The 26,424-nt window shown below is 55.7% G+C and overlaps 1 protein-coding gene across 1 annotated transcript in view; it reads left to right on the top strand.

The window, feature by feature from the left end:
* Positions 1-6,329: 6,329 nt before the first annotated feature.
* PRIMA1 (proline rich membrane anchor 1) overlaps positions 6,330-26,424 on the top strand; it is a 48,365-nt gene continuing 28,270 nt past the window's right edge. The window contains exons 1-3 of the mRNA XM_054566969.1: positions 6,330-6,408; positions 7,193-7,316; positions 14,511-14,646. Coding sequence (XP_054422944.1) covers positions 7,224-7,316; positions 14,511-14,646 — 229 coding nt within the window. The 5' untranslated portion in view covers positions 6,330-6,408; positions 7,193-7,223. The remainder of the gene's footprint in view (positions 6,409-7,192; positions 7,317-14,510; positions 14,647-26,424) is intronic.

Below are 26,424 nucleotides of genomic sequence, written 5' to 3' on the forward strand. Positions count from 1 at the left end.
GCGGCCATGGCATCCCGCTGGCCACAAGCTCCAGAGCTCGTGATACCCCTCAAGACTGGTCTAAGCCTAGGTTCCCCGGAGAAAGGGGCCTGAAGCAAAGTGTACATACTAACACACTTGGGGGGGTGCAACCCCAGGTCAGAAGGAGTGCGGGAAATGGGCGGGGAGGCAGGGACGGAAAGTGAAGGAAATGCCGTGTGCTTCCTGAGCAGGTCCCAGCTTTGCCAGGGGCCACAGCCCATTGCTCAGTCCCACAAGACAGATTTGAATATGCCATGGGGAACCACAGAGGGGGAGAGAAGAGGGTGGATGGCCTACCAGAGACCCTTTTCTCTCACTGATCAAAATTCATTTCCCAGGGAGTTAACTCCTCCCCACTCGCAGGTCGGCCCCACAGACCGCTGAGGGGGGATCAGATCCCACCCACTGTCCCAAGTGCAGGACTTCAGTTGAGTGGGAGCCTAAACCTCCGTGAGGGTGGCCAGGCCGGGCGTGGACCCACCGCAGCGGGGGTCCCTCCCGAGGTGGGCTTGGTGGCGGCCTCCCTGGAACGCAGCTCGCCCTGGTGGGGCGGGGCTGCGAGTGCCAGTGACGCAGGGAGTGGGGACGGTGACGGCTGTCCTCTCCACTGCGCAGCAGGAGGAGGCGAGGGCCAGGGCGCCGAGCAAACCTGCAGAAGTGCACAGTGGGCTCCCGCACGGTCCACCCCTTGCATTATTCAGAGTCGCTCACACCCGCCTATGATATTTGGCTCTAACTTAAGAACAAACTGGCATCAACTTGAGAGTGAAGGTACAAGTCCAATTTTTTAGGTAACTTCCTAAAAAGACCTAAAAGCATTAGCAAACCAAGCGATGGTCCCACTGCTCAGCCAGCCCTGGGGCCACGGTTGATAGTCAGCATCTTCCCCCCACCCCCACCTCTCTCTCTAGACTTCCGCAGCCAGCTTTTCAGCTGGCCTGGGTTCCTAACTGAAGCGTCTGTGGGTGCTGCACCTGCCCATTTGTGGTTACTTCTGAGCACAAAAGCCCTGGTGAAATCCAGTGTATTAGCTCTGGCTGCCGTAACAACGGGGAGGAGGGGGAGCTTAACAACAGAAATTCATTCTTTCTCAGTTCCCGGGCTGGAAGTCCCATAAGATTCCAGCAGGATCAGCTTCTGGTGAGAGCTCTCTCCTTGGCTTAACATGGCCTTTCCTCTGAGCTCAAGGGGAGAGGGAGAGAGAAAGAGAAGGGAGGAGAAAGAGAGAGAGAGAGAGAGAGAGAGAGAGCGCGCGAGCGCGCGCGCTCTGATCTCTCTTTTTATTCTTATAAGGGCACCAATACTCTTGGATTAGGGCCCCACGCTTATGAACTCATTTAACCTTCATTTCCCCCTAAAAATCTTACCTGCAGATACAGTCACATTGGGGGTTTAAGCCTCAACATATGTATTGGGTCAGGGGGCAGGGAACAATTCAGTCCATAGCACCAGACATACTCATCCCTGTGCCGCCGTGTGGCGGCAAGCCTAGATCATGGTAATCAAGGATGATCATCCTACCCGTGTAGCAACCCCTCTCTCTGACTGCTGGCCCACTGGCACAGTGCCCCGGGAGTAGTTACAGCTCCCACTTTAGTGGAACCCTTACTATATGCACCGGTGGAAGCTTCACCCTGTAGGAGCCAGGGCCTCTAGCGCTGGTGAGTCTAAGTTTGCAGGGACGAGGAACAGTCTTCAGGTACCTCACTGGCCAGCCCACTTCCACACCTTGGTTCCCAGACTTGTGTATTCCAGCAACTGGAGACATACTTATCAGCTCACACTATATCCAGGAGGACAATGTCTCAAGCCCACAAGCTGCTGTCTTCAAGAGGAGCCGGAGCCGAGCCTTTGGGAGACCACATCATGGTTCAGGGAAGCACCAAGCTGGCCAGGGAGAGGCCGGCCCACTTCTACAGGGTGGGCCCTCCTGTGCAGCTGGTCGCTGAGAGCCTCCTGGGCAATGGATACTCTCTGGTGAGTATTAACAGGAGGCAGAAAAATCCTTTGTGCCCACCCATGAACTCACCCATTTCCTGTGTACCTGACCTCCAGGAGGTCACCCTTGCATTACCCAAGGGGTCAGTGCCTGTCTGCACCTTGAGCCAGCTCCGTCTGCCCTTAAATGGGGACATAATGCAATAGTAGTCTGTTCCCAACTAGCGCCAATATGTTGTGTTGACCGGTATGTAAACGAGGCCTCGGTCCTCTCATCCTCCATCAGATAGTCACGAGGAACTCCCCTTTGAGGCTGTAGGTACAACTGAGGAAGAACTTGAGCAGAGATGAGAATCTAGGCCCCTTGTTTAGGGAACGTACCTGTCCCTTGTGGACTTACTTGAGCGTGGCCCTAAACGTACCACTTCTGTCCCAGGTTGGATCGCTGCTGTTCGTGACCAACCTTATTACTCAGTGGCAACCCACAGCCCTTCTGCAAAGGATCCCAGCCTCCCCTTCAATCACTGGGCTCTGGGTTATGAACAGACAGATAATTTTCCATCATAATAGCTCATGTTATCTTTCTGCTCTTGCACACTTGATTTTTTAAAAAAGTATGCAAATTGAGCAATACCCTGTCAACTCTCCATTGGTCTCATCCCTAGTGACACCATGATCTATCTGCCACTGACATAGACACCCATGGCTCAAGGTCAACCTGATTGCCATTCTAGCCTTGCTGTCCTCAGGGTAATTATGTCCTCTTTGTCTCTCATGACTTGGGAGTCCAGTTGGCCTTTGCTAATACATTGATTCCCATTGATACTATGGAGTCAATTTCCCTACCATTTCCCACCCTTGAACTCAGCCTTCAAAGATCTCCACCATTGAACCTCTCAAAGAGGCTGGCACTCCCTCACCTCCTGACCAATGATGGGAATGTCCTCGAGGCCATCCCAGGAGACAGTCAGGGGTGGTCTTGTGAAGCTAAAATGTGCACATCTCTGAGCCTTCTGTTCCTTTTCTCAATAGTGTGCCAGAAAACTTCTAGCATCTCATGCAGGCTACTGTCATGAGAACGAGCACCGTCTTGGCAAGGAACTGGCTGCAATGGGTTGCTGCTCAGTCTCCAGGCTGAGAGGAGCTCTTCTTCTTTGACAAAGGAGAAAAGGGGTGCTCTACCAGCCAGAGGATTTAGGGAGATGTGGGGGTCCAAATGTCCCAGGCTTGTCCACTCAAATGACTCTATTCCAGCGCCCTGACTTGACACCCATGTGGCTGCATGCTTGGTATTCTTTTCAGCTTGCCACAGAGCATGACTTACGTTGGCAGACAGCTTCCCTGAATCTACCTTTTCTTTTTACAAAACTTCAGCAGAAGCCATCTAAGCCCACAGTTCTCATGGTTATCATTTCCCACGGCGATCCCAAGCAGGAGGCGCCTGGCCTCCCAAAGCCTTGCTTTCTACATGCATCTCATTCCAATTAGCTGTAGGTGAAGCTGTAGAAATTACATCACTGTGCCACATAGGAGCCTGCTGACCATCAGTCATAGGGCCCCTATTGCTTCCAGATAGATGGGAAATCGAGCTCCAATGTCCGTCCTGAACATTTGCTTTCTAGAGCCTGTGGTAGCACCAATGGTCCCTGGTCCCTTAGGTGGCAGAGCATGAAGCAACACTTGCTTGCTAACACTTTACTGAGGGATACAACCCTAGGGTCACAAAAATGGTGGGGTGGGGGGCAAGGGAGGTGAAACAAGGAAGGAAGCACACACGAGGTTGTGTGTTGCCGAGATGGCCCTACTTCAGAAAAAACCCCCACCAGTTGCTCATTCGTGCCCATTGCTAGCTGCTGCCAGGCCAAACGGAACCACTGCAATCCACCAGCGGGGCGCCGCTACCCTCTTATTTTCCCCTGGTCAAATGTGTCCCAAGGTTTCACTCCCCTGACTTTCTGAGTAGAGCTTCCTGGCCCCTGGAGCTAGGTCCCAGGTCCCACGGTGTGGGCTGCCTTAGGAGTCCAGGAGGGGTGGGAGACGCCGCAGCCTGCGGGTCCTGCCGCGACATGGGGGCCCGTGACTGAGCCCAGTCTTCACCCTAAGAGAGGCTGTGACACTCCATGGTGGCAGGAGGGTCAGGGGCTCTCCAGGGGAGCTGAGCGCGGGGCCAGACCAGGAATACGGAGGGCCAGAATGGACGGTGCGGGCTTTCCAACAGGAAAAACCTGCCAGGTTCTTCCAAAGCACTGGGTCTCCAGTTGGGGGCCAGTACTTGTGAATCCCAGGTGAGCAGCTGCGTGGTCATGGGTAAGTCACTCCTCTGAGCTTGTCAGATGGGGCAATTACACTTCCCTCGTGGAACTGTGAGGGCTGGATTAAAATGTAATACAAAGGACATTGTTCGGTGGCAAAGAGCTCCATGAAAAAACATCACTAACCAAAATATCCAGCCTGGGGGAAGTGGAAAGGCGCGACGATACTCAGTGTTCCTTTGATCTCGCCTCACCAGCAGGGCTCATTCTCCTGTTTCAAACTATGAGTGAGACAAAGCTGTCGAGAAAGCCTCCATGCAAACTGGTATTTTATTCCCGTCTCTCCTCCCGCAGCTGTGGGCCAACCTAGGGTGCTGACAAGACCTGATTTGTCCACGGTGGTGCACCCAGCATCCAATGCGCTGTCTGGCCCGTAGTAGGTGCTCACAGACACTATGCAGGAAATGAAAGTGTGAACGAGCAAATGAATGAACAAATGAACCAGAGTCTCCACCTCTTTGCCCAAGGGGTTCCAAACGCTTGAAACACACCCCCACTCCCAGCAGGTCAGCTCATCCTGGAAACCTTTACAGACCCTGCACCCCCACCCCCACCAAGACTTCGTTCCTCTGTCCCCTTACAGCGCAGGCCCCTCTCACACCAAGGCTGGTAGTGGAATAGCTGACTCTATTATCTGTCTCCCAGGTCAGCCCCCCAGTTCCCGGGCGGAAGGGATGGGCCTCATTCCCATTTGTCCCCAGTGTGGCGCTGGCTCACACACGTCTCCGCAGAGCTCACACGGAGAAGAGCCTTAGGTCAGCGCTCCACTAGGAAATTGGTCTGAAAGCCGATTTGCAGAACAAACAGTCTGCACTTAGAGCACGTGTGTATAGGGGTGGCTTAAGGCTGCCCACAGAGACTGGGGGAAAGAACGAAGAAAATGTTCCTTCAGTGAATGAACCACGGTGCCCAATGCTCCGCTCTCTGTCTGGAGCCCCTGGTACCATGGCCCAAGCAGAAAATAGGACTGTCAATGCCTTGGGGGCCCTTCTGTAAGGCCACTCCATCAGTCAAAGCGCGGGCCACGCTTCCACCGGATGAGCAGCGCCGCTTCGCATCCCTGCAGCCCGGCCTGGGAGCCGGGGGCAATTCGTCTGCAAGAAATGTTCGGGGCTGCTTCGCGACTACTTGTTGATAATTTTGCCTCAAACTGAAGAGCTTGAGATGGTTGAGGAGAAACAGTGGTGGAAAGATCTCCCCCAGGACCATCAGGAAGTCCTTTATAGACGCAGCCCTGCGGTTGGAGAGGGGGGGCCCCGTCTGGGGACTGTGGAAGGGAGAGCGAGCCCTGGGCCCCAGCACCTGAGCGCCGGCACCCGCGGGCGCTTCCGCCCCCGCCCCCGCCGGACGGGGCAGGGAGGAGAAAGGGTCCTCGAGGGCAGAGCGCCAAAAGGGGTCTCCACGAATCGGTCCTTACCCCCGTCCCGCGGCCTCGGAGAAACTTGGGAGGAGGGCAAGCAAGGAGCAAGTCCCCCCTGGAGCTGCGTCCTCTTCCTCGCGGGTGAATTTATAAATGATTAAGCGCCCAATTCACAATAGCCTCGCTAGATGGAGACGAGGAATCACTGCAGCAGCGCCGGCGGCGGCGGCGGCGGCGGCGGCGAGCGCGGGCGGGAGCGCTGCCCGCGCGGGAGGCGGGCGAGGCTCTGGCGAGGCTCACGTCTGTTTTCCTTTTTCGTGCATTATTTATTCGCCTCCGCCTGCGGCCCTGCTGCCCGAGGGAGCGCTCCCGGCCGGCGCCTCTCGCCGCTGCCTCTCGCGGGCCGGCGTGACGGACAAGGAGAGCTCCTGCACCCCCTATCCCTGGGAAGCCGCGCGGCGCCACCGCGAAGGGCGGGGAGCCGGGGAGGGCACTCGCTGCCTGCTCCAGGCGGCTCGGAGGAGACTTTCCCCGCCCCCGCCCCCGGCTCCGCCTCGGCAGCCCGCCCTGGCCCTGGGCGCGGGGTGCCGCCCCTCCCGCCCCGCGCGCGGCCAGGCGCAGCCTGGAGCCACCGCGCCCTGCGCCCAGTGCGAGCGCGCCGCGCCTGGGACCCCAGCTCAGCGGCCCCGGAGGCCCAAGCCGCACGCAAACTTTTGCTCCAGTGCCCGTGCTCCTCCCAGGCACGTGAAGCCCCCAGGCGCCCGCGCAGTCGCTAGGGTGAGGACCGAGGCCCCGCCTAGAGGGCGGGGGACTGGGGAGGCGGCTGGCTTTAAATGGGGGCCGTCCGGCGGCTCGGGAACAGTCTACCGCGGGGGGAGTGCGACCTCCCTTCGCCGCGCCGAAGATCGGCTGGGGCGGCCCCCAGGCAAGGTGCCGTGAAACCCTGGAGGGGTGCGGGCGGAGGTGGAGACCTGGGGGAAGCTCACGCTCTGGGGCGGGAGGCCGGGGCTCGGGAGAGCGCGCCAGGGTAAATGGGGTGCGCACGGCGATGCCTATGTTGCAGTGTGCGCAGTGAGGGCCGGCGGGGCAGGGAGGCAAGGAGGGTGCCCGCAGCGTGTGATCCCGTGGGGTTGTGCATGCAGAGTCCGCGACTGTGCAGGCAGGAGTGGATGGGTGTGCACGCAGTGTTAGCGGTTCCCGCCGGGTCTGAAGTGTGCTAACTGTGGGAGTGAGTTGTGCATGGCTGTTTCTGGGGTGATGCACGGGGCTCTGTATGTGTGCTGGGTTGTTTCTGAAGGTGCGCATGGGGCCAAGGTGTGCACGCAGGCTCTGAGGGTATGCACCAGGATGGAGAGTGAGTTCTGGGAAGCCGGCTTCTGCGAGTGTGCATGAGAAGTCATCGAATGTGCAAACTGGAGTGCAGGAACAGGCTTGATTTACGAGAGTGCCCCAGGGTGCGGGGCGTGCCTGTCCCACCGGGGCTGCTTGCTCTGTGTTCGGTGCGCAGGGACGACGGTGCCCACGCGGCGCCCGCCTGACCCGAGCTTTGCTCCCCTCACAGTTCGCCCCGAGAGCGGGTGCCACCGGCCGAGATGCTCCTCCGGGACCTGGTGCTGCGCCGTGGCTGCTGCTGGCCCTCGCTTCTGCTGCACTGCGCGCTCCACCCGCTCTGGGGCTTCGTGCAGGTGAGCGCTGGCGCCAGTTGCGTGACCTCACGGGCTTGGAGACCTCCTGGGCTTGGAGACCTCCTGGGCAGGACCTGGTGGGGGCGGGGTGTTGCTTCACTCCCCCGACCCCAGCTTCCTGCAGCCGCCCCTCTGATCAGTCCCAGGGAGAGTTTAGATGAAGAAAAGATGCTAGGGCCTCTCCGGACCCTGGCCGGGAAGAGAGGAGAAACTCGGGAGGGAGGCTTCAGTTACGGCCTAAGGCCTGCACTACGGGGCCTGGGAGCAGGAAGGGCTTTGGGACTGCCTCCTAAATGAGGCTTCCGATTGCAGAAACGCCAGGAAAGAAACCTTAGAGATTTCACAAACTTAAAAAAGAAAAATGATCCCAAGAATATGCGTCTTTGATTTCCCACTAGTAAACTTCAAATTAGCTTTCTTCAGCTGGACTTCCACACAAAAGAGGTTGCATTTCTTGTAGGGAGTGGAGTCGGGGATGTGGACAGATTGTACGTGGTGGACACTCGTGGAGAATGTAAGAACAACTGTCCACTGGTGCAGAGAGCCTGAGGATGGAATCCTCAACCTGGGTCCCCTGGCCCCCAGGACAGAGCCAGGTGGCGCCACCAGCTGGCATTACCTCTTTTAGGGCCAGAGACAGAGTTGGATGGGATGGTCCCTAGTGCCTCCCAGAAAGGACACGGTCCGCGGGGCCGTGGAGCGGTGAAGAGGTGGACTTTGCTGTCAACTCTGAATTTTGAGCCCCAGCTCTGCCCTGTCCTAGCTGGGCAACTTCAGGCATTGCACGCAACCGTTCTGCTCTTTGGTTTCTTCCTCTGCCTGTGATATTATAAGTCCTTGATGAGATAAAGTGAGTAAAGATTACTTAGCGCAGCGCCCAGACCGTAATAAACACTACATTGTAGCTGCCGCCGCCATCATTGATATTAGTAATAGTGATGCTACCCTTCTATCTGGCCGGCCAGGTACTCTGTTGATCACTGCGTAGTCTGTCCAAGCTTTTGAATTGTTAGTGGTTCAGCAGGTGCTGGAGGACATTTGTACTGTTTTGGGCCTTGAAATTCCCCACTCTGGGTATTTGCAACTTCATGTTCTCCTGGTGGCATTTGGGAGCTTAGGGATTATCCCGATGGTTATGTGAGTAGGAGGGGACAGTCCAAAGGAGAAAGGACAGCTGAGACTGCTTGCCCATCTGCCATGGTCCATGAGCTGTCCCCAGTTATGGGGCCGTCCTGGGAACCAGCTCAGTCAGTCCTGCTTGGATGGTGGGTGGGTGGCTACTGGGAGAGGACCAGGGGCTCGAAAGCTGGACCCAACATGCTGGTTGACTGGGTGGGTCGGTCAGGGTCCTCCTTGCACCCCCGGCAGGGCCCGCCTTCTGAGCCCTTCTCTGGCTCGCCCCCGCTCCGCTCACAATTGTTTTCCTTGTGGAATTGACAGCTTTCTTCAATGTGTGAAATAGCAGTTATTAAACTCAGCTGTGCCTGCTCAGGGTGCAGGATTTTGTCACTTTTAAGCACTCAGGCGGCTGAGGACCAGCTTCCCTTGTTCAACTTTGTGTTGAACCTCAGATATGATGTTCACTTCATTTTTATACTCATTTGCTTCCAGTTTTCCGTAAGACTCTTCAGCTGGTGTGGAGAACAACCCAATGATGTTGTCTGTCTCCAAGACTAGAATTCTGCCGGATAGAAACAGGAGACCTACCACCACCAAAAGAAATAATTTTGTGAAAGCAACCTTGTTTTTTAACACTGTCCTTCAGCCAGGCAGTACTTAACACAAGTGTGTGTGTGTGTGTGTGTGTGTGTGTGTGTGTGTGTGTGTGTGTTTCAGATGCTGTTACTCAATACAAATCAATTTTCATACAAACCAATTAGAAAAGGAATCCACTAGACAAGTGGAATGGATAAAATCTTGGCAGGAGGCTCTGGAAAAATTAATCTACAAATGATAAGGAATGAGAAGGCAAGGAACAGGAGCCTTGGAATGGATGGATCTGGTTTTTAAGCAAAACAGCTGAATCCAGGGGAACAGAGAGAAGAGGAGGAAAAACAGAAGTACATGAAGCTATTTGCCTGTAAAGCGGAGAGCTTAAGACCTGTCACATCATAGGCGTTTCCGAGCACAGAGAAAGAACTCAGGGCTCTCGCGAGCACTCTGCCAGAGGAGTCCCCCGAAGTTGTAAGCATTTGGAAGGGTGAGACTGAGGTAATAAAGTCCTCTAATTAATAGGAAAATTGGTGAAGTGAGAGACCTGTGGTTCCCAATGCCCCAGGTTCCTACCTTGAAATCAGCCCGAAGCCTCTGGAGGCTGCGTAGATGATAAGAAGCTCAATCATTCAAGTCAGATGACATTTAAATTGCCGCAGGGGTGGCGTGGGGGCATCCCTTAGCCTCCCCCCTTTTCTCTTTAATGTGTCTGGAATTGGGATTTTGAGCTTTTGTGATGTAGGGTTCTTCTAAGTTCACTTCCAGATGATTCCTTTTTTTTTTTTTTTTTTTTTTTTTTTTTTGCAAGCAAAGAGGATGACAAGCTGGCAAATTTATTAGGTGTGACAGGAGTGTGTCTCATCAAGTTACTGTGGTGCTGGCCTGTCTCCATAAAAGATGCCAGAAGCCATCATCTTTGTGGGCGTCCTCCTAAAGCCACCATCTGGGCGACCGGCTCTGATCTGAGCCTGTGGGTTTCTGGGCGCTGACAAGGCGCTACCCCCAGACCTAAGTGAGGCTGACCTCGCCTGTGGCCATTCACTACAGCTTCACTTACGTGTTCGGCGGCACTTACTGGGCGCCTGCTGCTTGCCAGGCCCCGTGTTAAGTGCAAGGGACCCAGTGGTCCCTGCCCTCGTGGCATCGGCAGTCTGGCACTGGAGAGGTAATTAAACAAGTCATTACAGGCAAGATAGCTCAACAGGAGATGGGACCTGGCGAAAGAGACAGAAGTCTCACAGATGCGGTGCTTCAGCCGAGACAGGAATGGAGCAGAGTGAGGAGTCGGGCAAGCGTGGGTGAGGCGAGCAGGCGAGGCAGCAGCCCCGGGCCGGAGGAGTGGAGATGAGGCCACTTTTGTGAGCCACTAACATTGCTTCTCGCAGTTCGGACTTGATCCTGGGGGCTATGGGACTGTCAAAGGCTTAAGCAAGAGATGACACGCCCCCAGGTTGGCATTTTTGGAAATCTCAGTCCAGCTCCGGCCAGCAAGATGGGTTCGGGGAGGGGAGCAAGGCAAGGGTCAAAGACGCGGGCGAGGGCAGGGCTGCCGGATTGAGCACATAGGGACTCAGGACATCCAGTTAAATCTGAATTTCAGACAAACCACAAGTCATTCTTTAACATGATAAATATACCCATTACAGTATTTGGGACGTACTTATATTAAAAAATTGGTTGTTTATCTAAAACATAACAGGTGTCCTGCGTATCATGTAGCAGGCCTCCAGCAGAGGCAGGACAGGGTCCCGGTTTGGGTGGGGGGGTAGATGGATGCATTCAAGTACTGTTTACGAGGCTACATCCACGGGGCCAGAGAGCTGAACTGACTGGCCAGAAGTGGGAACCGACAGCTGTGGAGCCCCTTGTCGCCTAGACCACAGTGACAGGTACCCAGCCCAGGTGACTGCAGGACCTCCCCGTACCCAGGAGAACACTGCAGAGCCGGGGCGGGAGAGCAGGTGATGGTGAAGCTGGAGCGAGCGCTCGTCCCAGGGACGCGTGATGCCAGCTTTTGCTCAGTGGGCTGTGGGCAAGCCATGGACCTCCTTGGGCCTCTGCCCCTTCTTGGTCAAGTCCAGCTAAGAGCAGGCAACTTCGAGGGCAAGTTTCTTGTCCCTTTGGGCCTCCCTAAGATATACACCAAGCAAGCCAGGTATCGATGCAAGCTCCTGCTACTAAGACTTCTTCTCTACTTGTCTAAACACCACACCACCCTCCAGAGGACCCTGAAGTGGACCTGGGCCTCGGGATGGGATAGACCCTGTGTTTCTGCACACCGCGGGGCGGACTGTCTCCCAGCGCCCCTTTCCCCTGTGCGCCCCCACTGAACGCCAGGCCCCGGGTGACTCTGGCGGATCACTCACCCTCGCTGAGCCTGCCGTCCCTCTGTGTGGGTGGTAACACCTGCCCCTCCCAGTTGTCCTCGCGGTGAAATGATACCCCGCTCCCGTGGCTGACCCACAGTAGGGCTCAGGAAGTCACGCTCAGTCAGGACTCCTAAAGCACAGACTCATCCACCTGCCAGCTTCAGTCAGGGGAGCAAACATTACAAAACAGTGAGGAGGACGCCCCACAGAGAAGGGCTTACAAGGAGAGGAAGCAGCCCTGGGCCGGTGGGTCTCATCTGGGGGTCACGGGGCTCAGGGTGGCCCGCCTGAGCCGGCTGCGCAGGAGCTGGGTCTGAAGGATGAATAGAAGTTGGCATGTGGATCAAGGGTCTGCGTAACCAACTGTCAGTGGTGATAGGCTCAGTGGCCTCAGATTTGCACTCGACCAAACTCCACTAAGGGGCCTGAGTGGGGCTCGCCTCTCAGGGAGGACAGCCGGACGGAGCAGATACTCTTGTGGCGACATTTGGTTAAGCACCGGCTGCCTTTCCAGTGGGACCATTCCGAGACACCGTTGCTTTCCAAAACACTTCCTCCCCCATTGGCCTTGAAGCTTGGCCCCAGGTTCCCTGCCTATAATTTGACTGCATTAAACTCTCTTATACATCTGTGCCCTTATAGCCTCGCAAAAATAGGTCATTGTGTTGGGCGGGGTTAAACAAACGTGCAGCTCTTGAGTGCTCTCGCGTAAATTGCACTTTGGAGAGTGGGAAAGTAATTGCCTTGGCAATGGCATTCATGGCTTGACGTTCCCACACTTGGTAGCGTTCAGGGGAGAAGCGATCTCCGAGGCCAGCAGCTGGGCGGAGGGAGCTCTCGAGCAAACCCCGCAGTCCTAGAAGGTCGGAATCCAGAGGGCAGGCTCCGTGCTGATGGGAGAGTGGACCCCTCTGCCTGTGGGGGAGCCAAGGCATTGGCTACTGATGTAAGAACAGTTAATCGTGTCCCGTAACACAACAGAGAAAAGGCTCACCCTCCCAGGAGATGCTCTTCCTAGAGCAGATTGCCTTCTAGGGTTTGAACCACAGTCGATGGACCTTTAAAAATGCTTAAAGGCGGTGAGCAGGAGCTTCTTGGCCTTGAAGCATCATCAGGGCCGTAAACCGGTTCCTCTCCTGCTGTCATTGCCGTGGCCCTTGCCCAGCCTGCTTACGTCTGCCAAAGGCGAAGGGCATCCCAGGCCAGCACGCGCCCTGCCGGGCCTGGACCCGTGCAGCCAAGGGTCTGCGCTGGCCTTTCTAGGCGGCCGCACATGGCTGGCTGCAGGGAAAATGGGGTTCTGGGTTCGTACTTGCTCCAGGTGACAGCCAGGGAAATCAAGTGTGGGCGTCATTGGGGGCAGGGGTGACTGCCAGCTTTTTCCCTCACGCCTTAAATCAACGTGTTCCCCGGGATTTGTGGCCCCGCCTCAGGGAGGGATGCAGTCAGTCAGGCTGCAGCTCCTTTAGAAGCTTACCCTGGGACGCTTACACAAAATACTCGTGCCGGCTGCATGCGCAGAAACGCTGATTTGCCTCACTGTGTCAGAGGCCCAGACCGGGAGTATTTTTTCAGGGCTGCCTGGAGATCCTGGTGTGCCGTCGGGGTTGGGAACCGCTGGCTGGGCACAGCCCACTCCCGCTGTTCCTCGTGGTTTACAGGTGAGGAAGGAAATGATGCTGATGACAAAAAGCACCAGGCCGGGATTCCAGAGGTGTGGTTTCTGGTCCAGTTTTTAATGCAGGCTCCGGCAGAAGTAAGGCCTGCTTGAGTGTGGTTTGTAGGGTAGTAGTGTGGGTGTAATAATTTACAGTTTTCATTTGAACATTTCACCTAAAATGTCATATGGTGTGTTTGAGTGACATTGTTATGTCAGAGAACTACATGCTTATGACTTTGTAATTAAAAAATAAATAAATAAATAAATAAATAAATAAATAAATAAATAAATAAGGGGGGAGTTATTTGTGCTGGACCCTGTATTTATTCATTCACCCGTTGTTTCATTTATTCATTCATCCACCAAATGTTCACTGAGTGCCAGGCATTCCCTTCGGTGCCAGGTTGTGATAGTGAGAGAAATGATCAAAGGCCTGGCTCCTGCCCCCAGAGGCCCGTGGTCCAGCAGTGTAGATGGCTATGCAGGAACCGAGTGGCCACCCCCGTGCAGATTTTGGCCCCTCGGTTCCTGCTGGGCCGGAGGAGCCTATGAACAGGAGATCTGACCAGGTCCCAGGGGTCAGAGCCACTTCCCTGAGGAGATGGTAGCCAAGCTGAGTAAGGGGCCAACGGGGAGAGAGGTGGGGGGGAGAATGTTCCAGGCCCTGGAGCAAAGGGAGGGAGTGTGGCCAGCGCCAGGGATTGGAAAAAGGGCCCTGAGGGCAGAGCTGAGGGTGGGAGCTCAGGGTGAGGTGGGGCTGGGGACGCCCCGTGCAGGACCCTGTGGCCGGTGATCCCCTGAGCTGTGGGCAGGCTTGGGGGGGGCAGGGCTTTGAAGGATGCAGGTGGTCTGGTTGGGCATGTTGCACACAAGACACTGGGGCTTCCCTCTTTCGTGCGTGTCAGCAGAGTGGACGCCTGGCTAAGCGAGGCTCCTCCCCCAAGACGGAGGGCCTTGGCTGTCCCCGGAAGGCTGTCGGGAGCTGTGGCCGAGAGAAGGGGAGGCGTGGCCTTGTGCGGTGTCAGGAAGTACTGGAGAAGTGGCTGGGTCTGCTTCCTGGGGAGGTGAAGTCAGCACCCTCTCACCATCCGTGTGAGAGAACCTTGGGCAGCCACTTCTCCTGGGCCTCAGTTTCCTCATCTGTCAGATGGGGAGATTCTAGGAGTTAATCTTCAAGTTCTTGTCTACCTTTCAATAATATTGCAGTCACTCGTGACAGTCCCACTGCTGGTCCCTGGCAGAGCTGGGAATAAAATCTTAGTTGCCAAACCTGCCAAGCTCACCTCCTACTACATTGTCCTCTCTGAACCCGACTTCCATCTATTCTTCCTGCCGTGGTTTGGAGGAAGAACCCCAAGTTCCAGCCTCACAGGGAGTGGGTGTGGGTGGGCCCATTTTGGCCCCTAGTTGCCTCTTTGCCTTCTCTTGGGTCACATGGGTCCATTTCTGCAGGTGACACACGGTGAGCCCCAGAAGTCCTGCTCCAAGGTGACTGACAGCTGTCAACACATCTGCCAGTGCCGGCCCCCGCCCCCGTTGCCGCCGCCACCCCCGCCCCCGCCGCCTCCCAGACTCCTCTCTGCCCCAGGTAAGTAAAGGCTTGCTTGCTTCCGGGTTCCCCTGGTGTCCTCCGGGCCCGGGGAGAACCGCGGGCGAAGCAGAAGGCAGCCTTGCCTCCTTTGTAATTTTCCACTGGCCGAGCAGGAGGGAAGCCAAGGCCCAACTTTTGCCTGCAGTCTGCAAAACGCCTTTCCCACAGAATGTTCCTGCTGGGTGGAGAGGGATGTTTCTCCATCCGTTAATCAGATAAAAGTCAATCTCCATTGGATGAGTGACTGGGCCTGGATTGTTCCAAAGGCCAGACCTTTAAAGGACAGGCCCCGGACACTGGTCTTATATAGCCACCCACGCACACAGTTTCATTCTTCGACTTTAACTCTGGTTTAAGGAGGCTCCCGGAGCACAGCGGCTTGGATGCCTCTCAGCCATTTGCAGTGAACTCGGCTCCCTGCCCCCTCGCTTGTTTGCCTTGATTTCATCTCTGAACAATTTGACTTCCTGGTCATTCAAACAAAGGAGGGTTTCTTAGCCAGGAACAGCCTCAGTCCTGACCTCTAAGGGTTAAGTGCCCTGCATACAATTGCTGGTTGATAAGGTCTCTAAGGAGAGACTCTGTACTTGGGGTTCGGCCTGTAGATTGCCCAAGATCCTGGATGGATCTCCCTCATTAAATTATTGCTGTTGACTTATTGGGGCATATTTTAAGGAGCCTCGACAATGCTGGCTCTCTGCTCGGCTGTGTGTCCAGGCAGTGATGCAGTGTCCAGGGGGATCTTAACAATCCACCTGAGTTTCTGCATTTTATCTGCTAGACCCCTACCTGGCTGCATTCTTACTGACACCTGTGGCCGGAGCTTCTCAGAGTGGGGTCCTCAACATTGCCTGACGCATTTTTTTAAAAGGGCAGCTTCAGGGGCCCCCTTCAAACCCACACACTTAGAAAGGAGCCTAGGAAGGGCTTAGGAAGTAGCAGTTCAAAGGCGATTCAATGCAAGTTAACGGGGAGAACCTTGGCCAACCAAGCCCTCTGCGCGGGATCTCTATGGGATTCCACTGTCCCAGGTGCTCGCCTCCTCCTCTCTCTTGAAGGAACCCCCAGCTCTCCTGTCCTGGGAGATCATCCCCCTCCCTTCCTGAGAACATCTCCTCCTCCCATGGTTTGGGCGCCAGGACTGTGCTGTCTCCAGGTGTGCTCGTAGAGGACTTTCGATTCATCTCTTGCTGACTGAGTGGCTGTTCTGGTCCCCTGGGATCTCTCAGCCTCAAACGGATGACCCTCCAGTCAGCAACCTACAACAGGTGGCCCGAGACAGCACAGACGTTGCTCTCTGGGGGCACGGGAACTCCTTGAGTAGTTGGGCCACCGCACAAAGTGACATTGTCCTGGGTCTTAAAGAACCAGTGGGATTGTTCTGGGTTGATAAGGCGGTTGATAATGGGTTGTTCTAGGTTGACAAGAAAGGGCGTCTGGGCAGAAGGAACAGCACGGGCAAAGGCTTGGAGGTCTGCCTCTGTGAGACCCACTTGAGAGTCACAAGCCCTACCGCAGGAGTAAAGGAGTGGCCCAGGGCGGGCAGGGAAGGTCCTCGGGTGTGTGGCCGACGAGGTCACATTTCCTCCTGTGACTCGTGGTCTGCCAAACATCATTCACCGTACCCAAATACCTCTTGTTCTTTGCCCTTTTTCTTTAAATTGTCTCACTTTTGTGTTTATACAAATTAATTTCCAAAGAAAACTTGACATAGCTACTGTCAATGAAAAAACAGTATCACTTGCGTAAATAGAAGGTAACCATAAATACAGATGTAATGAAGGCGTCAGAGACATAGTAGCTCTTTGTGGAGATTCTTCCCTGTAAAGAAAGCAGGTGTGTGAGAAGGGCCTCTTTTCTGTCCTGTGTTTCACTGTGCTTGCGTGTCGGGTCCCTGGGTGGTGGCAAACCAGCTCACTTAGCTGCAGGGACACGCACCCCACCCTTTAGGAATCTGCTGTGGGCCGTCACCAGCTCCTGAAAGTGTTAAGCAGGGAAGTGACATGATTCTTTGTATCTGCTTCAGAGAGATCAGCTTTCCTGACAATGTGGAGGGACAATGGGGGAATGAGCTGCCAGACTGGAGTCAAATGGGGGACACTTGAGATAGTTCAGTCCCCAGACCCCCCGCGAGGGCCTGAAGCCAGGCTGGGGCTGCAGGGAAGGAGAGGCGAGCAGGGAGTGTGGGGGAGGGGACGGCCGCCTCCTGTTGAGCTTCGGGCCCGAGGGCCTCCTTGGTGAGAGGAGAGCAGGTGTAGTTTGGTCCTAAGGGAGAACTTGCCGGTCACACAGAGCAGACACCCATCTTTAAGTGGCTTAAGCAATACAGAAACTAGGGAGGGAGATGTTAGTTTTTTGCCTCATGCCGCAGGATATTCCAGCTGCAGGTCCTCCATGGTGATAGTATCGGATTTCTGTCTCTGTCCTGTTCTCTTCTGATTTCTCCTGGGTTGCCTTTTCTCTCAGGCTGGCCCGGTCCCTAGGACTCCAGGCGCCAGGATCCCATCAACTGTGCAGTTAGCAATCTTCCTACAGAGAGAGCTTCTCTTTCCCAAACATCCTCTAACATCCTGGGGCTGACTTTCATTGGCCTGGCTTGGGTCACATGTCCATTCTTGGACCAATCATGGTGGCCTACAGGATGAAATATGCTGATTGGTCAGGCCTGGGCCATGTGACCACCCTTGGAGTTGGAGTGTAGAGACAGAGGTTCAGGGAGTAGTGGCCTCCCAAGGTCAGGGACATGCACGCTGGGCAGGGAGGACAGCAGATGCACCCCACAGCCACGAAGTGCCTGGCAGATTAGACCAGTGGCAGAGAATGTTCTGTACCTTCTCCTAGTCCTCCTTGAGCTCAGCCCATACCCCGTGCACAAGTGGTGCCAGTATAATGTCAGACAGAGCAATGGCCACATCCATAACTCCTGCCTGGGCTGCAATGGAAAGGAATTGGCCTCCCTCCCAGAGGGCACAGGGCTTCGGTGCTGCGGGACCTCTGTTGTCTTTTAACAGGTGTGCACAGAGCTCACCAGGTGCTGGGCTAGGGACTCAGCAGTGACTGGGAGAAGGGCAGCTCCTGCCCTTGTGGAGCTCCCAGTCCAGTGGACTGTCATTTGCAGGAGCGTTTGCACGAGTGTCCTTACTGGATACCTGGGTTCCAGGCTCATGGCGGTGTTGGCTCATTTGTTCATCGTATGGGCCTTGAATTTCTGCCACTCCCGAGGGCCTCTCTTTCATCCCAGGGGGGCATTAGCCGAGTGCCTGCTCTGTGTCTAGCCCCATGCAGGGGCCCCCGGAGACACCCAGAGGCACTCAGGGACTTGTCCCCACTGGCAGGGGTCAGGTAGTAAAAAGACTGAGAACACAGCACCAGAGTCTTAATCCCCGAGCCTAGGCTGGCGCACCAGCCCGGCCACTTCTGTATGTGTAGGAGGACCAGGCAACGTGAGCCTCAGCTCCGTCTGCTACAAACCAGGTTTGCAGGGTCCACCCACCCGAGGGGTTGACTTGAAGATGCCCGTAAGTGAAAGGCGCTTTTGAAACGGCTGCCAATCATCCTGTGGAAGTGCTTCTGATACACAGAGGCCTGTGAGCGCCAGGCCTGGGGAATACGGGTGCTGTTGAGGACAGGCTAATTCCAGAAGGCATACGAAGGCATGAAAGGATTCCCTGGTAGACCTTGGAGCAGAGAGAGGCCAGGCAGGTCGTAGAGGATGGGGAAGGGCTGATGCAACGGCCCAGAGTTAGGGGCCCAAGGACCAGCAGGATACTCCCTGCTGACAGCATGTTGACCGTCAGAAGCCTGGGCAGAGGGCGAAGGATGGGAGAGAGAAATCTCTGTGCTTGTGCAAGCAGACCTATCAAGTCTCCCTTGGAAGTAACTGGCAGAAACATTTGCCCAAATGAATTGCTGGGTGTCCCCCCCTGGGCCAGGCAGGCCTCCTTCATCCAAACAGCACCCTGCTGCTCAGGGGGACCAGCTTGTCCTGGTGTGCCCAGGACCCTCCTGGATTTATCCCTAAAGTCCTGTGTCCCAGAAACCCTTCAGTCCTGGGCAAACCTGGGCAGTTGGTCACCCTACTGCTGAACCACCTTTCTGGCAAAGGTAGCGTGGTTTTTTGCTTTTTGCTGTGTGTGTTTTTGGTGTTTGGTGTTTGTTTTACCATCAGACTTCGTAGAGCGCTAGCCCCCAACATTGGGGGAGGCTGAGCCCTGCGTCCCCACGTGGGGGCCCAGCTCTGTGCCCTCCCCCAGCAGCCGTGGGAAGTCCGCTGAGGCAGCCCTGCCCTGAGTCCTGCCGGCCATGGGGAAGGGGCAGGGAGAAGGTTCTGGTGAGGCGGGAGGGTCTTCAGCAGCATCTCTGCTTGTTGCCCTTGTTTCCCAAACTCTGTCCACGGCCCCGCACACTGCGGCCAGGGTGGCGCGTGCACTCTGTGGGCTCTTGATGGCTGCGCGTGGTCGGGAGACGCGAGACCAGTAGTTTTCAAAGGGGAGTGTGGTCAGAACCCCCTGGAGGGCTTGTGTCAGCACAGGTGGCCAGGATTCCTGATCCGCTTGGCCTGGGTGGGCTGGAGGGTTTGCATTTCTAACACATCGTCTGGTGATGCTGATGCCGCTGGCCCGCGGTGCGCAGTTTGAGAACCGGTGTCCTAGGGAATGACCTCAGGTCAGGGAGCTTCAGCGTCAGTCCCAGACCTCCCAGTCCTAGCCCTGTGGCCCTGGGCATGGTGTATCCTTCGTAGAACCTCAGTTGCCTCTTCTCCAAAGTGGGGCTGATGATCGCTCCCCGAGGAGGGATTTCTGTGTGACTGGAGATTGTTCGGGCAGTTCTTGGCAGACACCACATGCCTGAGAGGTCCAAGGACTCACAGCCTGGCTTTCTTGTCCTTCTGATCTGGGCCCAGGCCTTGATCATTGGCTGAGTGAATGAGGGGGGCAAGCTATCCTTAGCGGCTTGGAGCCTCAGTTTCCACATCTGTGAAACGGGGCTAATGACAATACCTGCCATGTACGTGGGTGGCTGTGAGGACTCAAGGCTGTAAAGTTTACACAGTGCAAAGCCTGGAACCCAAGTAACACTCAATACATGGCAGCTAATAAGTAATACTCCTGATAACAATCAAAATAATAATAGTTCAGTGACCTTCAGGTTTGGAGTTGCTTAAACACGGTTCTGGCCCATCTCTGCTGAGAGCGAGAGACCCGGTTAGAAACTCAAGGGTGCAGGGGGCTCTTTTAAGGATGCGTACACTCCCCATGGAATTCAACAGGAAAGAAATGGTTTTCAGAGAGCGTCTCCCAGGCCGTCTTCGCCAGGCCTGTGATTCTCAACATCAACCAGAGGCCCTCCACCCCCCACAGGTATTTCTGGAAGGTGTGGACAGGGCTGAACCCTGAGAAAGGCAAGACAAAGACTCACGCCGGGGTCCGACCAGAAAGCCCAGGGCAGCCTGCAGAGCTCAGGACTTTCCTGGGCTTCCTTCGTCAGTGCCAGCGATGGCCCCGCGGTCCCTGCCTGTGACTCAGACGGCTGAGGCCGTGGCAGGAGGGTGTACCAAGGAGGAGCGGGCACGCCCGCTCTGTGAGACCTGCTTCTGAGGCTGGCTGAGCCAAAAATAGCAAAAAGAGCAGAGGCGTGAGCCTGCATTTCCATAGTGCCTGTCTTTAAGAAGTTCAAAGTACTGATATTTCATTTTTTGCGTTCATTTTATTCTTAGAAAAATCAAAAAAGAGGTTAAGTGACTCCCCAGAGGTCACACAGCAGTGGTGGGGCGAGGAATGAGTCACCTGATTCATCTCTAGGTGCCAAGGCCAAGTTTTAACGGAGAAAGAAAAAAAATGGGACTGTGAAAGTTCTAGAATGCTCTTTTTGTTGTTGTTGTTCACCCAGAATACCAGAAGGAAATGATATTTAGTTCCCAAGACTGAAGGGGAAGCCCCACTTCCCTCATCTCAGTCCTCAAACGCTCCCCTGTAGTAGGTATTAGCCCCAGTTTCTATAAGGCGTCTAGGGCTCAAGGAGGGGGAGTTACCTGTTCCCGGCTGACCAGCTAAGGGGGGCGGTAATTCAAGGCCATCTGATTACTTCCTGTTGCATCATCTGCCCACCTCTCCTTCCATTACTGGGGTCCGCTGCAAGGGTCCCCTTTCCTTTCTGTGGTGGGCCTTGCCCCTTCCTGTCTCGGAGCCCTTGTACACACAAGTTCTTGCGTCTGCAAGGCTTCCCCTCAAATTAGTTAACCTTAACTCATGCCGATCTCCCTCAGATATGCGCCAGGGAAACCTCTCCTGACCTCCATGGAGGTCATTCCATTCCCTGTTCAGATATTTTGTGGCTGTGAAACAAATCACCCCAAAATTTAGTGGTTACAAAAACAGCACAAACGTGTTATCCTTTCCTCTCATGGCTATGGGGCTTCACTGGGCTCCCGCAGGAGGTCCTCACTTGGGGTCTTTCACGTGATTGCAGTCAGTTGACTGGGGCTAGAGCCATGCTGAAGGCTTCCTTGTCTGAGTCTTGTGGGTAGCGTTGGCTGTTGGTTGGCCTGCATTCCAGAACACCCACACGCGATGCCTCTGTGTGGCCACGGCTTCCTCACGGCATGGTCGCCGCGTTCCAAGCTTGAGAAGCTGGTGGAGGCCGTGCGCCTTCACGACGCAGCTGGGAAGCCCATGCAGCATCACTTCTGCTGTGGTGCCTCATTCCTTGGAATCAGGTGCCCAAGGCAGCTCACAGGGGAAGGGTGGGGACTCTGACTCCACCCATTGATAGAGGAGCCGGCAGAGAATTTGCATATATTTTAAAACCGCACCTCCCTCCATCAGCGCACACACACATCTATGCACACAGTCTTTGAACTTTTCCTTGCCTGTCTAGCAATTGTCCCACCCATTAACTATCTCATTAATCACTCGACTTATGCCTGGATTCTTTGGTAGATACAATTGCCATGTATCTGATGTGCCTACTTAGAGCCCAGCTCCTCAGCACCTGCCTGGCACATCATGGGTCCTCAGTTACTACTAATTCATTTCTTTCTTTTTTTTCTTAGAAAGAGGGGAAGGGAAGGAGAAAGTGAGGAAGAGAAACAGAGATGTAAGAGAGAAACATTGATTGGTTGCTTCCCATACCCACCCTGAGCGGGGACCGAACCCACCACCTAGGCACATGCCCTGACCTGGAATGAAACTGGTGACCTTTCCCTTTGCGGAACTGAGCCACTCTGGTCAGGGCTCCTAATTCATTTCTTTGCAAAGATTTTTGACTGTCTGCTCTTGCCAGACACTGTGTGAGGTTCTGGGAGTGCAGTCACGGAGAGTACAGCTTGCTCTACAAGTATGCACAGGGGGAGCAGGGCAGGTTGGGGCCTGGGACAGAAGGCAAACACAAATATCGCTGGGGAAATAGAAAATGACGTGAACCCCGAGGGTAAGGGGACCTGATCTGAGGGGGGTAACGATACTCGCCTGGATTTCATGTCTGCAGACAGGAGACAGCATTTCAGCTGAGAGCTGGAGGGATGTCGTCCGGCGGGAGTGGGGGTCGTTCGCAGCCGAGGGAACAGCAAGCACAAGCTCCTCGCGCGGGAAGGCCCTGGGGTGTGTGGCGGGCTGGCCCCTGGGGGAGGAGACGGGAGGCTGCGAGGCCGAGGGCCGGGGCAGGCCGTGCTCAGACCACGTGGGAGCAGGGCGGTGCAGACAAGGGAAGGGGCAGGGGTTTTCTCCTGCAAAGTGCACCTAGGAGCCTCTGGAGGGCTTTGAACAGGGGAGGGATGTGGCCTCATGTACACCTCACAGAGACCAGCTATCCGCTGAGGAGGCAGTCGCCTGGTCCAGGTGAGAGGTTGTGGTGGAGGAGCCTGGATGGGGCCTGGGTAGGGGGCGAGGGGAGAGGCAGCCACGTCAAGCCCTGGTCCAGTGTCAGAGGGTTTGGCGGTGGGGTGATAGGACTCTGTGGTGGCTGTGGTTGCAGGTGGGGTGCAGGAATGTCCCCAGGTTTTGTGCAATGAACAAGCAGACATCATTCATAGTCGACCCTCCTTGGTCCTCTCGGGACATTTGTGAGCTCACCAACAGGCTAGTGTAGACCCGGTGGCGCCCGGGACGGGTGAGCGGCTCGAATGTCCCCCAGCGTGTGTTGGTGGCGGCCATTGTATAAGGATGCAATCCCTGGGACTTCATGGAGGTTCTGCTCACTGGGGCAAGCAGACAAGGAGGCCTTTGGAAGCCTGCGAAGCCGAGGATGGGTGCCCCGGGTCAGGCCAACCCTGGGGACCTACCTTCTCCGCAGGGCGCCAGGCTCCTTATGACAGAGTGTGAACAAGTATGAATGCCACAGCGCCATCCTTGCCCAGAATGAGCCCGTGATGAAGGGCTGTGGGCGTCACCCTTGGGCCTGTCACTCTGAACATCTCTCTAGGCTGAGCTGGTGCCGAGCTGGTCCTCACCGTCACCACGGATTTGAACCTTGGGGTATCGGGTGCTCATCACTTGCGAGACGTGGGGCTTCTGTCCTGTTCTCTTTGAGCCACTTGCCTGGTCTGCATCTCAGAGGAGGAGGACCTGGAGGCTGGGCCTGGCTCTGGCTGTCACCAGCTGTGTGGTGGCTGCTCAGCCTCACGGAGCTCCCGTGTTCTTATCTGCAAATGGTGGACAAGATTCTGTCCCCTGAGGCTGTTTGTGAGCAGAAATACTACTTGTGCAGGCCAGCCCTGCACCTCGTACCTCTCTGCTCTCTTGTCAACACGACTTTTGCTTGAATAAATCCCTGGCCCAAGCTGGTCTCAGCTCCCCTTCCCTAAAGTGGCCTGGCTCTGCCCCGAGTTCGAGTGCCACGCCCTGTGAGCCCGATTCCTGTCCCTGGCCTTGAGCGGCTGACATTGTGAGAATTTTAATAGTTGCTGGCTTTCTTTTAAAAAGTGATTTTATTTATTTTTTAAGTACCGACTTTCCCTTTCCCAATTCAATAAGTGGAATTGTTTGTCATCCATTTATTTGCTTGAATCCAGCAAATGAAAGATTATAGATTTACGTGGACTTTAATTTGCTCAACAGTCCTTTCTCCGTTGATTTATTGAACAAACTTTTGCCAAGAGTTTGTGCCAAGACAGGTCCTGGCACTAGACAGGGCTGCAGGGAGGAGCTCCCTCGGGGAACCTGAGCCCTGGGCACCGCTGGCGTCACCTGGGAGCTTTAAAAATGACCGATGCCCGGGTCCACCCTAGAGGGAGAGGGTCCTTGTAGGTATCAGGGTTGGGAGTCTTGGCTGCAACCTGAGACGTGGGGCAGGAAGAGATTGGTGCCAAAAAAGAGGAAGAGGTGAGGTGTGAGGGGACCTGGGGCCACAGGGCCGGTGAGACTTGCACGTGAGTGAGTGACCTCCAGTGTCACCAGAGATGCTGGGAAGTCCCCGGGCTTGGATCCTGCCCCCCAGGACTTTGGAGACTTGTGAGGCGTCTGGACTCAACGCTGTGCTGGAAATAGGCAAACGTGCACATCCATGCCCGCTGTGTACTTCCTGGGCGCTCGCTTTCCTATAATTATTTTACTTGAGGTAAAATTCACCACCGTAACCATTATAAAGCATGCATTTCAGCAGATTTTAGTATATTCACAATGTTGTGTAACCATCACTACGATCTAATTCCGGAACATTTTCGTTGTCCCCCCAAAGAAACCCTGTCCCTCCCAATGCAGCCCCCTCTCCCGGGCCCTGGCAATCACTAACCCACTTCCCCCTGCCTCTTGGATTAGCTCCTCTGGACATTGAGCGTACACCGGGGTGTTCTTTGGCAGTCTGAGCCTGAGTTTTCCCATCTCCTGGTGGGGACGAAGCCTCCTTCCTCAGTGGTGAAGGGCCGAATTCAGATGCCATGTGCAGGGTGGGCCCACAGCCTGGCACGGCAGGTGCTCAGAGGCCCCCCTTATGGAAGGGGTCCTGCAGGCCGGCGCGGGGGCGAGGTCCTGGCTGAAAGGCCTCGCCTGTGGCACTGAGAGCTGGCTCTGGCAACCCGTAGCTCCACGGGGACCCGTCTCGCTTACCGGGCTGTCGAGAGGGTCAAATTGGTTCACAGGCGACAGACAGTGTTTAGAACAGTTCCAGCCCTGGGCAATCACCCGTCAATTATTTTTGGATAATAATAATTAACCATACAGCTGGTGTTCACCAGCTACTTCATATTATTACAGAATTCATCTAGGATGCCCCCCTTCCATGTCCAGGACAAAGCCGTCCGTCTGACCTATTAGGTGTCTGATCCCATCCCTGAAGACGGGGACTGTTGATTCATCTTTGTCCCCCGAGACAGCTCACAGCTTGACACATGGAAAGGGCTCACTGAGGGTTCGAATAAATGGATGCATGCGACCAGACAGGAGGACAGAGAGAAACTTTCTGGGAGAAACGGGTAGGGAGGGGACCGACATTTTTTAGGAGGCTGCCATTTGCGGGGGAGACCTGGGACCGTGTCTGAGAGCTGGCTCCCCCACAAACGGGCACACTTGGGAGACGGCGAAGGGCAGCAGGTAGCAGAGGGTGTGACGTCAAGCCGGTTACCACTGTGGGCACCGGAGGGAGCAGGTCCCAGTGTGAGCCCTGGGAAAAGGTGGCTTACCCACTGCCCCTGAGAGTCACTCACCTGAGGGCCCACGGAGCTGGGGGGAGGATACAGGTGACTTCCCCAGGCAGAGACGAAACAGTGGGAGCTGGAAGCAGAGCCAGCAAGCCCGAAAGGACAGCAGCAGCGGCTGCTACAGGCTGTCACCTTCCCCCACAGGAAGGAGAGCATGGGGGTCTCGCCCTGCTCAGACCCTGGTGGGCCCACACCTCCTAGCCAGGAGCCCCCGCCTCTCTCTCCCACTCGGGAGGCAGGTCGGCGGTCCAGCGAGCATTTGCTGTTGGAGGGATGCCTCAGTTATACACAGGATCCAGCACAGATAACACCCCTTTTTTATTACAAAATCATAAGCATGTAACTCTGTAACACCATATCACACTCAAGCACACCCCAAGACATTTTAGGTGAAATGTTCACATTAAAACCACGAGTGATCACACCCATATCCTTACCCTACCGAGCACACTCAGGCGGACCTGACTTCTGCCGGTCGCCGTGCGGTAAGTCCCTCACAGCCATTCCCTCATTCAGCAGGCCAGGGCGGAGCCCGCCACCGTGGCTGCAGCCGGAGGTCGAGGCAGCGCGTGGGACAGGGCGAACCCGCAGGGGCGCTTCGCGGGGGGAGATCGGGGTTCTGCTTTTTCTTGGGTGGAGTTTGGGATGCCCGTGGACAGTGGGGGCGGCAGTGCGCGCGGGAAGTGCACCAGCGGCAAGGCCCCAGGTGGCGGCAGCCGAGAGGACTCTGGGGTCCAGGGCAGGTGTCCTGCAGGAGTCCCGGCTGAGCTGAGGGGGGCGATTCTCAGGGAAGGCTGGCGTGGAGGTGGAGGAAGGGCTGTGTACTGGCAGGAGGAAGGGCGGGGGCAGAGGATTGGAGGCCACGGAAGGCCTGTCCATGCCGGGGTGGAAGTACGTGGAGGCTGAGTGGAAGCTCCCATCTAAGTTGCCTTCAGGCAGCCCTGGCTGGGGGAGGGAAAGCGGCAGGAGACCGAGGGCAGCAGGAAGAAGGCGGTGGTCCCCCAGGCCACGGCAGTGGCTGCAGGCAAGGGGACGGGGGGCTTGAGAACCTTCAGGACTCAGAGACCAACCACTGTTGGGAGTAAGGGGATAGGAAGATGCCGAGTGACAGAGGCTGATCTGCTCTCCCCTGGGGAGACAGTGGT

The sequence above is a fragment of the Pteronotus mesoamericanus genome, unplaced genomic scaffold, assembly GCF_021234165.1.
Source record: "Pteronotus mesoamericanus isolate MK-2021 breed Mesoamerican mustached bat unplaced genomic scaffold, CSHL_Meso_final contig_182, whole genome shotgun sequence".
In the NCBI taxonomy this organism is placed as follows: Eukaryota; Metazoa; Chordata; class Mammalia; order Chiroptera; family Mormoopidae; genus Pteronotus; species Pteronotus mesoamericanus.